The sequence below is a fragment of the Mustela putorius genome, unplaced genomic scaffold, assembly GCF_011764305.1.
Source record: "Mustela putorius furo isolate JIRA1106 unplaced genomic scaffold, ASM1176430v1.1 tig00003972_pilon_pilon_pilon, whole genome shotgun sequence".
Taxonomy (NCBI): Eukaryota; Metazoa; Chordata; class Mammalia; order Carnivora; family Mustelidae; genus Mustela; species Mustela putorius.
Window position 1 is genome coordinate 14,577,236 of NW_025422115.1, and position 14,901 is coordinate 14,592,136.

Consider the following 14,901-nt stretch of genomic DNA (forward strand, 5'->3'; position numbering starts at 1 on the left):
AATAAATAAATAATAAGCTAATTAATTAATTAATTAATTAATGGGTTCTAAAAATACTGCTTGGGTCACGTCAAGGTTGCTTGACATTGTACACCTGGAACTAATATGACACTATAAGTTAACTAACTGGAATTAAAATAAAACCTTAAAATAAAAAAAGAGTCTGCTCTTTACCCTAAAACCTAATTCTGACCCACATGTGGACTGCCTCTGCCTGTTCACTATCACTGCTCCCATTAGGCAAGCTTTCACATGGAGCTTTATGGAGAGAAGAAGAAAAAAAAAAATCTGCCACTAACTCATCTTGACACCTTAGCAAATCACTACATTTCCAGGGTACTTATGTTCACATCTGTAAAATGGAATTTTAAACTACTTTTCCACTCAACAAGGTTGACAAAGTTAAAAGAGAAAATGAAAGTAAAGTATACAGCACAGTACCTGAAATATAAGTTACTCAAAGAATTGTCATTGTTCCTAACATTATATACTTGATTTCTTCTATTTTTTTTCAATTTAATCAAAGTATTAAAGTATGTTTTCAAAAACAGGTTTTTTTAATTTAAATTCAATTAATTAACATATAATGTATTATCAGTTTCAGAGGTAGAGGTCAGTGATTCATCAGTCTTATATAATACCCTGTGTTCATTACATCCCGTGCCTTCCTTGATGTCCGTCCCGGTTACCCCATCCCTTCACCACCATTCCCCTCCCCTGCAGAAACTCTCAGTTTATTTCCTATGATTATGAGTCTCTTATGGTTTGTCTCCCTCTCTGATTTCATCTTGTTTTATTTTTTCCTCCTTCTCCTATGATCCTGTCTTGTTTCTTAAATTCCACATATGAGTAAGATCATGATAATTGTCTTTTTCTGATTGACTTATTTTGCTTTTAATATACTTACTTCATCTAATTTCATCAGTGTGAGTTTTATTATTTTAATTAAGATTTTATTTGTTTATTTGACAGAGAGAGATCACAAGTAGGCAGAGAGGCAGGCAGAGAGAGAAGAAGGGAAGCAGGCTCCTTGCTGAGCAGAAGGCCTGATGTGGGGCTCAATCCCAGGACCCTGGGATCATGACCTGAGCCGAAGGCAGAGGCTTTAACCCACTGAGCCACCCAGGCGCCCCCAGTGTGAGTTTGTAAATAAAAAACTATTGCAACTATGAGAGCAACAAAACAAGCTATGAATGACTATTAAGTACATGGAAATGCAAATTAAAAACCACACTCCCCCACCCAGAATAGCTAAATTAATGAAGAAAGACATGACTCATGTTGGTGAGGTCAAGAAAGAGCTAGAACTCTCTCATAAGCTGGTTCAAATTAAATGGCATAGCCACTCTGGGAAACTATAAAAACACATTCACCCTAAGACCTAGCAAATTAAAATTCAAAGTATTTACCCAAGAGAAAAAACACATGTTCACTAAAGAACTGTACACAGCATAATCAAAGCAGCTTTAGACAATCAAAAAAAAATCAAATGTCTGTTAACAGGAGAACAGATAAACAGTGCCGTAATCATACAATGAAACATTCCTCAACAGTAAAAGCAATGTAGAGGAGTTTGAAAATTATCAAGGTAAATTAAAGCAGACACAAAACAGTACATACTATAAGATTCCATATATATAACATTGAGAACTGGCAAAACTAATTTAATCTGAGGGAGGCAGGGGAGCCCTAACTTTGAGTGCAAAGAGGCACAACGGCACTTTCTAGGGTGATGGAAATGATTCATAATATGATTAGAGTATCTGTCACATTCTTTTAAATAGATAAAAGTGGATATATTTTATCATATTTAATATCTCAATAAATTTTTAACCAGTAAGATTAAAAAAGCTTTAATTATAGAAAATATTTGATGTTACTAAAAGTTTTATGTTTCAGTTTTTTTATTCTGGCAATAGGCTGCTATTTCTTCACACGGGTACAGTGCTTCAATCTCAGCTGACTGCCAGGTAAAAATTGCCTCTGTCAGTTACATACACATTCGTAGAAACATACCTGGATTTCTGCAGTAATGGCTGCATTTAAGGCTGACTCTAAGCCTCCATCAGCCATCAAGCTGCCCACCAGGAGATCAATCATGAATCGACGACCTGGACTTATGTTAACTTCATTGCCTGAAACTTGAAAGAGAAATCACTTTTGCCATTGCAAGGTAAGCACCAACGCCTCTTCACACCCTCTTATGCACCCAGAACCCATCCCCATCCCTGCTCCTCACCCAAGCCCACCTGCACAGGGCAGGAGAGCAGAGAGTGCCCGGGCCCTCTCCTCAGCAGTGGGCAGAAGCACGGACCACCCGCTCTGCAGCACAGCCTGGGCAGCTGCCTGCACAGTGCTCAGCACGCCTGCACTGCTGGCCAGGGCCACCACGGTCTGTTTCAAGCTGTTGAGGAGGACGCTGCCCAGACCTAAACCAAGGAATTCTGGGTCAACCTGGTGACTAATGGCAGCATGCAACTGAAAGGAGAAAAACAATTAATTTAGAAGCCCTAAAAACAAGTGGATTTCAAAACTTAGTAAAGATTAAATAATATCTCAAATTGCATTTTATTTAAATAATAAAGGAAAAGTTCTGATACATGAATTTTTTTAACCAGACTAAAAAATTTTACCCATACTAGCTGAGAAATGATGGTAAGGTATTTTTAAGAGGAACTGTTTAAGCCCAATTTAAATACATATATGGAAGATGTCAAGATCAACAGAGAGGTTATACAGCAATCTCTACCCCACCCCCAACATCTGTACCAAACAGAGGAAGAACTTTTAAAAGATTATACAGCCAAGTTGAAAGTACACAAGGAAACTCCTCAAGGGCCAAACCAGAAGTCAGACACACATAGCAGGAGCTAACAGGTTCTGGGCTCTGAGAGCAGATCAAGATCTTCAGGCATGAAATCTAAACTGCTCACGGCAGCCCACTGAACCATTGAAGATCACTGGTCTATCACCAGTCAGGACTTGAAGGCAACACTACCCACGAAGGCTCTGGGTACAAAGAGACCCCACAAGAAATCAGAGACCTGGCCTGCCCTGTGAGCAGATGTAAAATCAAATTCATCGCAACCAACTAGATCTAGATATCACAAGTCAAGAACTGAACACTGAATCATCTAGAGTCTGAGAAACACATGACACTTCAGAGACACAAATACAAAACTGTCCTCTAGGGACATCACCATAGCCAAAGGCAAAGAGAGACCTCTAGCAAGACCTCCCCTGAAAGTGCTGTTAAAGTCACAAAGGACAAGCCACACTAGGTCACAAGGGAAAATCAAAGACAAAGCTCTTATACGAAGCAGAACTCATGCCCCTAGAGTAGGCAGCAATACAAACACTGAAATTAATGCAAAAAAAGAGTAAATGTTCTGGGGTACATGGGTGACACAGTCATTTAAGCATCCAGCTTTTGGCTTTGGCTCAGGTTATAATCCTGGAGTTGTGGGACTGAGCTCCATGCCAGGCTCTGTATTCAGCATGGAGTCTGCTTGGGAGTCTCTTTGTCCCACCCCACCCTCTCAAATAAATAAATAAATAAAAGCTTTTAAAAATATAAATAAATAAATGTTCTTAGAGATCAAGGAAGGCACAAAACCTAGAAGATAAGAATGTAAAGAACAAATGAATGCCTTGAAAAAACCCAAATATAAATTCTAAAAACAAGAAAAACAGCTACAAAAATAAAAACCTCAAGCAGAACTGTGAAAAGCATGGGCCCAGGTTCTAGCCCTGAATCTCCATGCAATGGATACCTGACCTGGGCCACATTCCTGAACTTCTCTGTACATCCTCATCTAGCAATACACATCAAGGGTCCTACCTCTCAGATGGTGGCATATGGATTTAATGAATTAATATGTGTAATGCTGTGATCATGCAAGTACTTATTAAATAATGGACAACTCAAAAATATGGAACAATCAGCTAAAGGATTTGGGGACTAAATGAGAGAGCACTGGAGAAAAAACAGAAGGCAGAATGGAAAGACAGAAAGTGAACATTATAAAGAAACAGTACTTGGGAAGATGAGAAAAGTTCAAAACACATGAGGAAGGAGATCTCCAAGGGAAAAGTAGATAAAAAAGAGAGCAATTTCAATGATAAACAGGGAATGTTTTTTAAAAACTTAACAAAAATATGTAATCTCAGATTAAATGAGAATCATAACCTCAAGTTATACATACGAAAATAAATCCTCATCTAGACAGAGTATGTTAAAATTATAAAACAAAAAAACATCTAAAAGGCTACCAAAAAGAAAGGCAAATTAGTTACAAAGAAACAATTAAGCCAATGTAACAGTTCTCATCAGCAACAATAAAAATCAGAAGAAAGCACACCTTCAAACTGTTAATAAAATAACAGGTAATCTAGAAAGCTAAGCCCTATTAAATTATCTTAAGAGTATTCAAGCAGAGTTTTCAGACTTTATAACCCACAGACCTTGATGAAGAAACTTACTGCAGGAGGTACCCAGGTGGAAGAGGATGTAAGCCACAATGACAAAACAAATTGGTTAAAATAAATAAATAAAAAGACTATGTAAGTATGGTCTCTTAAAAAATGATTATGATGATAATTAATTGGAGGACAATTTCTTTTCATGTCTTAAATCAGAAGAAATATATCTTGCGTATCACAACTGGGAGCATTTTTCTTTTAGGGACACATACACATCACAAATCAGTGTGTTTTAGATCCAGTGTAACAATAAACTACCTGACAATTTAAATACAGAAGGTGGAAAGGGGAGCATAGGTTTAATGCATCCTATAACCCCTATGTTTTTCAGGAGGAGAAGTACTGGTTAACTTAGCACTTTGTGGAATTAAGAAATATTTTATTTTTTTGTAACTTGATTAATGTCCAGAAATCAAACTGAAAAGCTTAGGAACAATGAAAGGTATTTGAAAAGAAAAAACTGTTTTGGAAACTTTATCAAGAAATAAGAAAATGAAGAATAACCTTACACAAAACTAATCAGAAAATCTAAATTCAAATACACGAGCAATCAAAATAACTCTAAAAAAATTAATTAACGTAGTGAATAAAGAGTTCTCAAACTAGATGCTTTTTAAGACTCAAGCTTTGTTAAGTGAATATTTAAATTTTAAAATGATACAACTAAAGCATAAGGACCTAGAAAGATGTAACAAAGCAACAGAAAAACATAAGGCACAAGGCAAATATGGGCCAAAAAAAAATCAAGCCTGAGACATGTACAAGATCTTTCTCCATAGTACTGACCAGACAGCAAGAATGCTACAAACAACAGGAAGCAACAAACAACTGGGTCGATTCATGAAGGGGACCACAATGGGCCTAATAAATGAGCTCCTACAAAAGACTTTTGGGAAAGAGAAGTACTCTCCAAACCTCTGTTGATTTGATTAATGTAACTAAACATAATATTCATCTATGTGCTTTTTAAAAACAAGGCAAAAATGGGGAGAGAGCAGAGGGGGACACGATTGGTTACATAGAAATCCTTGTATTAGAAAGGGAAAAATTACTTTGTTAAAAAAAAAAAACAGTCTCTTGACATTAAGTCGTAGATTTTATTACCAAGAAAAATGGAATGACCAAAGATTTCAGCTATAGTTTTATAGAAGGAAGAAAGGAAAGAGGAAGGAAGGAAAATTTTTGTTGCTTTTCTTATTTTGACTTTTAACCTCAACCTTCCCTGTAACAAAGTAGAGGTCCTACTGGAGGGAGCCCAAGCTGACTGTGTTGAACTTTCACACTCCAGAAATTGGCTAGCACATTCAGCTGGTCTCTCAATTATCTACTGCCTCACCCAGTTGTTCCTCCACACAGAAGAACAGTAAATTCAAGACTGACTCCACTATGAATGCAAGCTGATTACTGCAGAAATAATACAATCCATACATAGACACTTACCTGCATGCAAAGACTGACTTCCAGAATAAATTTAAGATAACTAGACTGATGTTTTAAACCTCATTTAAATTATACTCCATCATAATCTAAATAACCTAATCTAAGTAATCTAAATACAAATAATTTAAAATTTTCATTAGCAGTTCACTTAACAGGATAAAACCCATTCCCATAAATATACAGAAACATTATTACAAATACCTAAGACACTTACAAAGGGAGGCAGAGGAAAGGAAATCATTAATACCTGAAGTCGTAGAAGATTCAGTGTTGCCACAGCCATGCACTCTTTCTCTTGAGGTGGAGGCCAGTCAGCAGTGCCATCCATCCCTTCACTCACTTGACGCAATAGGAGGTCCAGCTGCTCAAAAGTCATTGAGCAGATGTCTACCACAAATGGGACACGGAGGCCAATGGACCACTCAGAACACGATGACCAAGCAAAACTCTATGTTAGAATCATAAGAAACTAAAATGAATCTACACATTCAGCTCTTAAGACTGTCTCACAGGTGAGATTCACTATCATTATTCACAACAGCCAAAAGGTACAACTCATGAGTCCACTGAAGGAGGAATAAATGAACAAAATGTAGGCTATAAATACAATGGAATATTATTAATCCTTTACAAAGAATAAAATCCTGAAACATGCTATAACATGGATCAACCTTGAAAATATGAAATGAAACAAGTTAGACACCAAAGGTCAAATATTATATGATTCCATTTATAAGAGGTATCTTTTTTTTTAAGACTTTATTTATCTTATTTATTTATCAGGAGAGAAGGAAGCAGACTCCCCGCTGAGCAGAGAGCCTGATGTGGGGCTCGATCCCAGGGACCAGGCAGAGGCTTTAACCTACTGAGCCACCCAGGCACCCCTATAAGAGGTATCTTAAATAGGCAAATTCACAGAAACAGAAAATAATTTTGAGGCTACGAGGGACCAGGAGGCAGGAGAAATGAAGAGTAATTGTTTAATGGGTACAGAGTTTCTATTTAGGATGATGAAAAATTCTGGAGATGGATAGCAGTGACAGTTATACAATTTCATGAATATACTTAACGCCACTGCACAGTGCAACCATAATTTTTTCATGACCAAAAGCACTGATATTAAAAAAAATTGACAGAACTGAAAAAAGACATGGAGAAATACATAATTATACTTGGAAATACAAACACTAGCCTCCTAGAAAGAGACAGAAAATCAGCAAGGATGTAGAATAGAATACCATCCATGAACAGAATTTAATTGACATTACAGAACACTTCACCCAACAACAGCAAAACACATCAACAATAAAATACACAATTCTTTTTAAACACACACACCACCTGAACATTAACTTATAAGGGAACATATCCTGAGACATAAAACAAATCTGAACAAATCTAGAAGAACTGAAATCACATAGTCTATTCTCTAACCACCAGAAAATTAAACTAGAAATCAGTAACAGAATAGTAACAGAACAATCTCAAAATACTTTGAAATTAAATGATACAATAATCCATAGATCATAGAGCAATTTTCAAGATAAATTAGAGAATTTTTGAGCTGAACAAAAATGAAAATACATCAAAATAAGGGGCACCTGGGTGGCTCAGTGGGTTAAAGCCTCTGGTCATGATCAGCTCAGGTCATGATCCCAGGGTCCTGGGATCGAGCCCCACATCGGGCTCTCTGCTCCGCGGGGAGCCTGCTTCCTCCCCTCTCTCTCTGCCTGCTTGTGATCTCTGTCTGTCAAATAAATAAATAAAATCTTTAAAAAAAAAAAGAAAAAGAAAATACATCAAAATGTGTGGGTGCAATTAAAGCTTAGAAGGGAATTTATAGCAGCAGCTGCTTAAATATTACAAAAGAAGAAGGTTCTAAAATTAACCTAAGCTGAAGAAACAACAACAAAAAAATAAAATAAAATGAACCCAAAGCAAGCTGAAAAGGGAAAAAAAATAACAAAGACAAGAGAATTAGCCAATGAAACAAAAAGCAAAAAACCAAGGGAAAATTAATGAAACTAAAATCTAGTTCTTTAAAAAGATCAATAAAATGGATAAACCTCTAGGTAAAACTGGCAAAGATAAATAAGAAGAAAAATACCAATACAATGTTACTGCAGACCCCAAAGACTTCAAAAGATTAGTAGATGAATACTAAGGAAAACTTCATACACAAAAATCAAACAACTTAGATGAAATGGAACAACTCCTTGAGTGTCACAAACCAAGAAAACCCACTCAAGAAAAAAAAAATTCTAAATATTATCTCTGTCTCTCTTAAGGAAACAATTTTTACTTAAAAATCTCTTGAGAAAGAAATCTCTTGGCTCAGATGGATTCGCAAAAAAACATTTAAAGAAGAAATAACACTAATTCTACACAATCCCTTCTAGAAAATAAGAGAAAGGAACACCTGTCAATATTTTTTATAAGGCCAATTTTACCCAGATAAAAGACAGACATACAGTATAAAACCACACACACACAAAAAATCCACAAACCAATTACCTCTGATGACCATCAGCAGAAAAATCCTCAAAAATGTAATTAGTAAATCAAATAAAACAATATATAAGAAATAACCAAGTGGGGTTATCTCAGTAATGCAAGGTCTGATCAATATTTGAAAAGCAATTAACATATTCTACCATATAAACAGACTAAAGAAGGAAAACTACAAGATCATATCCTTTGAGAAGAAAAAAGCATTGACAAAATTAAGCATCTATTCAGTTTTAGAAAAAACTTTCAAAGAAGGAGGTAAGTGGGGGGTTAGGTGAGCCTGGTGGTGGGTATTAAGGAGGCCACGAATTGCATGGAGCACTGGGTGTGATGCATAAACCATAAATCTTGAAACACTGAAAAAATAAAGTTTTGGTTTTGTTTTTTTAAAGATTTTATTTATTTATTTGACAGAGATCACAAGTAGGCAGAGCAGCAGGCAGAAAGAGAGGGGGAAGCAGGCAGGCTCCCTGCTGAGCAGAGAGACTGATGGGCTTGATCCCAGGACTCTGGGATCATGACCTGAGCCAAAGGCAGAGGCTTTAACGCACTGAGCCACCCAGGCGCCCCTGAAAAAATAAAGTTAAAAAAAAATAGAAGTAGGAGTTAAAGGAAACTTTCTTAATCTGATAAAGCATCTACCAAAAAAAAAAAAATCCTACAGCTAACATCCTAGCAAATGGTGAAAGACTAAATGCATTCCCTCTCACCACTCTTCAACATCATACTGACTGCAACTACAGGATATAAGGATAACACACACAAGTCAATGCTATTTCTACATACTAGCAATGAAGGACAGGAAGACAAAATTCCACAAAATACCTAACGACACTATCTACTCAGTACCTGAGCAGGTCCACAGGCAATTCCAACTATGTGTTTGGTATCCAGTCCTGGCAGTGCGGCAGGTTCTGGCTTGGTCACACGCAAAGTGTCAAAGTGCTGGCACTGGTCGTTGCTCCCCCAGCTATGGACCTCACTGTCTTCCGTCAGAGCCAGGCAGTGGGTGGAGCCTGCAGCCACATCAATTACCTTCTTCCCTAGGAGGAAACAATGATGCAATACAGCTTCACACCTGACTTCTGCTGTAGGTCATCCAGGTAAGGAGGTATTTAATGTCAGCTTCTAAAGGATAATTCATTGTTTTAATATTTTGTATAATTCATCTGCTTCATGTATGTTATTAAAACCCAATACATTCTACTAACTATAATTTATTAAGACCTACAGCCTGAATATTAAATAATACTAAAATATGAAAAGGATCTTTTCATACTTTTTTCTCCTTATTCAGATTTTCATTCAGAAAGAGACAACTGTACTTTAATTAATCATTAAATCATATTCTCTTGTCCCAAGGTATAATCACGCAAAGTATATTCTTTTTGCCTCACTGAAACTTTCTATTTTTAGAATACTTTTAGGTTCACAGCAAAACTAAGAAAAAGGCACAGAGATTTCCCATATTCTTCCCACCCCAACACATGCATAGCCTCACCCATGATCAATTATTCACTGTTTCTTTTTGGGTTTTTTGCATTTTGGTTTTTTTTGTTTTTGACATGTGAATGTCTACTTGTTCCAAAACCATTTGTTGAAAAAGCTACCTTTGCTTCATTGTATTGCTTTGGCTCCCTTCTCAAAGATCAATTAACTATACTTATGCAGGTCTATTTCTCAGCTATTTTGTTCCAATGATCTATTTGTCTATACTTTAGTCAATGCCACGCCTTTTTTTTAATATAAAGATTTTATTTATTTGACAAATAGACATCACAAGTAGGCAGAGAGGGAGGCAGAGAGAGAGGGGGAAGCAGGCTCCCCACTGAGCAGAGAGTTCGATGCAGGGCTCGATCCCAGGATCCTGGGACCATGACCTGAGCTGAAGGCATGACCACTGAGGTAACCAGGTGACCCAATGCCATGCTTTCTTGATTACTACAGCTTTATATATTTTTTTAAATTTTATTTATTTATTTGACAGAGAGAGAGATCACAAGTAGGCAGAGAGGCAGGCAGAGAGAAAGGGGGAAGAAGGCTCCTGCTGAGCAGAAAGCCCAATGTGGGGCTTGATCCCAGGACCCTGAGATCATGACCCGAGCCGAAGGCAGAGGCTTTAACCCACTGAGCCACCCAGGCTCCCCACTACAGCTTTATATTAAGTCTTGAAGTTGGGTAGTGTCAGTCCTCAACCTGACCTTCTCCTTCAATACTGTGTTAGTTAGCTATTCTAGGTCTTTTGTCTTTCCACATAAAATTTAGAATCAGTTTGTCTTGCATTAAATGTATAGATCAAGATAGAAAGAAGTTAGTGTTCAGTCTTCCTACTCATGAACATAGAATATCTCTCAATTTATTAGTTCTCCTTCGATCTCATTCATCAGTTTTGTAATTTTCCTCATAAAGGTCTTATACTTAGTTAGAATTAAAACTATATATCTCACTTTTTTAATACTAATGTAAATGGTATTTTGTTTTTATTTCAAAATCCACTTCTTAGTTGCTGGTATATATAGGAACTAAGGTATAAACCAAGTGACTTTGGTACATTAATTAGCTTTGTATCCTGCAAGTCTGCTATAATCATTTATTACTTCCAGTTTTTTTTGTTGATCCTTTCAGATTTTCTACATAAACATTCATGTCATCTGTGAACAAAGATAGTTTTGTTTCTTCCTTCTCTATCTGTATACCTTTAATATCCTTTCGCTGTTTTCTTGCATTAGCTAGAACTTCCAGTATGATTTTGAAAAGAAACAGTGAGATGAGACATCTTCCCCTTGTATTTTATCTTAGTGGGAAAGCTTCAAGTTTCTCACCACTAAGTATGACATTAGCTGTAGGATTTTTATAGATATTCTTTATCAAGTTCATGAAGTTCTCTCCATTCCTAGTTTGCTGAAAGTTTTTATCATGAACAGGTACTGGACTTTACCGAATGCTTTTAGGCAGCTATTAATATGCTCATGTGATTTTTCTTCTTACTCTCTCAATTCCATGGATTACATTAATTGGTTTTTGAATGTCGAACTAGCCAGCATTGCATATGTAAAATAAATTCAATTTGGTCGTGATGTTTAATTCTTTCTATACATTGTTGAATTTAATTTGCTAATATTTTGTTGAAGATTTTTGCATCTATATTCATGAGAGATGTTGGTCTGTAATTTTCTTTTCTAGTAATATTTTTGTCTGGCTTTGGTATTAGGGTAATGCTGGCCTTGCAGAATGAATTAAGAAGTATTCCTTTGCTTCTTTCTCTGAAAGATATTAGAGAGAACTGGTATAATTTCTTCCTGGAATTTTTGATAGAATTCAACAATAAACCCATCTGGGCCTCGTGCTTTCTCTTTTGGAAAGTTATTAATTATTGACTTAATTTCTTTAAGAGATGTAAGCCTATTCAATTTGTCTATTTCTTCTTATATGAATTTTGGCAAATTGTGTCTTTTAAAAATGGTTCATTTCATCAAAGTTACCAAATTTGCGGGCATAGAGTTGTTCTTAGTATTCCTTTATCACCTCTACAATGTTAACAGGATCTGTAGTGTTTTCTCTTTCATTTCTGATATTAGTAATTTGTGCCATGTTTTCCTTTTTTCTTAGCCTAAAGTATACTTTTATATTTATATTTTATATAAAATATATTTTATATAATATATTATATATTATATAATATATATTATATAAAGTATACTTTTATATTTTATATTTTTCTTAGCCTAAAGTATACTTTTAAAAGTATATTAATCTTTTCAAAGAACCAGCTTTTGGTTTCCTTGAACTTCTCTATTGATTTTCTGTTTTCAATTTCACTGATTTCTTCTCTAATTCTCATTATTTCTTTACTTCTTCTTATTTTGGATTCAATTTGCTCTCCGACATCTACTTACCTAAGGCGGAAACTTAGACTATTGATTTTTTTTTTAAACATCTATAACCATACATGATCACAAATTTTTTTTCCGGTGATGAGAGCTTTTAAGATCTGTTCTCTTGGCAACTTTCAAATATACAGTAAGGTGTTAATAGCTACAGTCACCATGCTATATATTGTATCTGCAGGACTTATTTCACAACTGGGAATTTGTACTTTCTGACCACCTTCACCCACTTTACCCACCCCCTGCAATCCCCAACTCTGGCAACCACCAATCTATTCCCAACATCTAAGAGTTTGGTGGGGGTTTGGGGGGAATTTGGGTTTTTTTTTTAATTTCACATACAAGTAGAATTATACAGTGTTTATCTGTCTCTATCTGACCTATTCATTTAGCATAATGCCCTCAAGGTCCATCCATGTTAACACAAAAGCATTACCTTCTTTTCTATGGCTGAATAATATTCCATCGTATGTATACTACATTTCCTTTATCTACTCATCTATCAATGGGACACTTAGGTTGTTTCCTTCCATATCTTGGTTACTGTGAATAATGCTGCAACAAACATGAGGATGCCAATACCTTTCTGAGTTCACATATTTACATCCTTCAGATAAACACCCAGGAGTGGAATTACAGAATCATCTGGTAGTTCTCTTTTTAATTTTTTGTAAAGCCTCTTACTGTTTTCTACAGTTGCTATACCAATTCACATTCCCATCAACATTGCACAACAGTTTCTTTTTCTCCACATCTTCACCAACACTTTCTTGTCTTTTTGATAATAGCCATTCAAACAGGTTTGAAGTGTTCTCTCACCTGTAGTTTTGATGTGCATTTCTCTGAAGATTAATGATGTTGAGCACCTTTTTCATGTACCTGCTAGCCATCTAGAACTCATCTTTGGAAAAATGTCTACTCAGATCCTCTTCCTAATTTTTTTTTTTTTAAAGATTTCATTTATTTATTTGACAGAAATCACAAGCAGACAGAGAGGCAGGCAGAGAGAGAGGGGGAAGCAGGCTCCCTGCCGAGCAGAGAGCCCGATGCGGGACTCGATCCCAGGACCCCGAGATCATGACCTGAGCCGAAGGCAGCGGCCTAACCCACTGAGCCACCCAGGCACCCTGTCCTCTTCCTAATTTTTAATAAAATTGGCTATGGGGTAGGTTTTTGTTTTGCCACTGAATTTTAAGAGTCCTTTTTATATTTTGGATGTTAATCCCTTATCAGATATATGATTTATAAATATTTTCTCCCATTCTATATTCTATAGGTTGCTTTTACATTTTGGTGGTTTGTTTTCATTGTTGTTGTTTTGAGACAGGAGGGATGCAGAGAGAGAGGAAGAGAGAGAATCTTAAGCAGGCTCCATGCCCAGTGCAGAGCCCAATGGGGGCTCAATCTCACAACCCTGAGATCATGACCTAAGCCCATATCAAGATTCAAATGCTTAACCAACTGAGCCATCCAGGCTTTACATTTTATTTATGGTTTTCTTTCCTGTACACAAAGATTACTTACTTTAGATTTTTCTTCTTTTCTAACATATGCTTTCAATGTTATAAATTTCCTTCTAAGCACTACTTTCACTGCATCCCACAAATTTTGGTAAGTTGTTCTCATTTTCATTTAGTTCAAAATATTTTAAAATTTCTCTTAAGATTTTGGTTTGACCATGTGTTATTTGGAAGTTTGTTTTTTAATCTCTACATATTTGGGGATTTTCCAACTATCTTTCTGATACAATTTTTAGTTTAATTCCCTTATAGTCTGAAACCAGACATTGTTTGATCTCTCTTCTTTTAAATATGTTAGCATGTGCTTTATAGCCCAGGTTGTGGGCTATCTTCACTAACAAAGCTTTCTAAAACAAAATCTTTTTCTCCGCAGTAAAATGATACAAGTATATTTTTTCCTATTTAAATAGTATTAAAGCATTGTATTTTTGCTTAAAAGTAAATCTAACATTACCAACACAAGGGATGTTTTCAAAAATGTCAACATCAAAAGTAATTCAGCTACAAAATTCTACCAGAGTAAGGAGAACAATTTTATCTTGAGCTTATCATACGCTGACATAAGTGATGACCAAAATGACTGTACCATCAATCATTTAAATGCTTTCATATTAACATATTTCATCTCTGTATCTAATAAGTGTAGCTGAGGAAGTAGATTTCCTTTACTAAGTGAAAAAAATTTATAAACAAGAAGGCTAACAAAATTCAAACACAGCTCCATAACATACAACCAACTGTATTACCCTACAACTTATCTCAGAAACTTAGAAAATAACAAGTACTATAATATCTTCTTGGTATTAATATGTTTTAAAGATTTTACGATTTTTTTTTTTTTAGAAAGCGGGAGAAAGCACATGCACGTGCAAGCAGGGAGAGGCAGAGAGAGGAAGAGAGGGAATCTCAAGCAAACTCCTTGTCAAGCACAGAGCCCAATGGGGGGGCTCCAATCTCATGACCCTGAGATCATGACCTGAACCAAAACCAAGAGTCAGACACTTAACTAACCCAGGTACCTCAAGGTATTAATATGTTTTAAAATAATGATGATGGTAAAAGAA

General features: G+C 35.9%; 1 protein-coding gene across 11 annotated transcripts in view; it reads right to left on the minus strand.

Annotated features, from left to right (window-relative positions):
* HERC2 (HECT and RLD domain containing E3 ubiquitin protein ligase 2) overlaps window positions 1-14,901 on the minus strand; it is a 237,729-nt gene that overhangs the window by 141,352 nt on the left and 81,476 nt on the right. For all 11 annotated transcript variants that reach the window (XR_006603900.1, XR_006603901.1, XM_045070659.1 and 8 more), the window contains exons 16-19: window positions 9,280-9,473; window positions 6,170-6,370; window positions 2,250-2,478; window positions 2,017-2,141 (exon numbers count right to left, since the gene is read on the minus strand). Coding sequence is in view for 9 of the 11 variants with exons in the window: in XM_045070659.1 (XP_044926594.1) it covers window positions 2,017-2,141; window positions 2,250-2,478; window positions 6,170-6,370; window positions 9,280-9,473 (749 nt within the window). In the remaining 2 variants the exon portion in view is untranslated. The remainder of the gene's footprint in view (window positions 1-2,016; window positions 2,142-2,249; window positions 2,479-6,169; window positions 6,371-9,279; window positions 9,474-14,901) is intronic.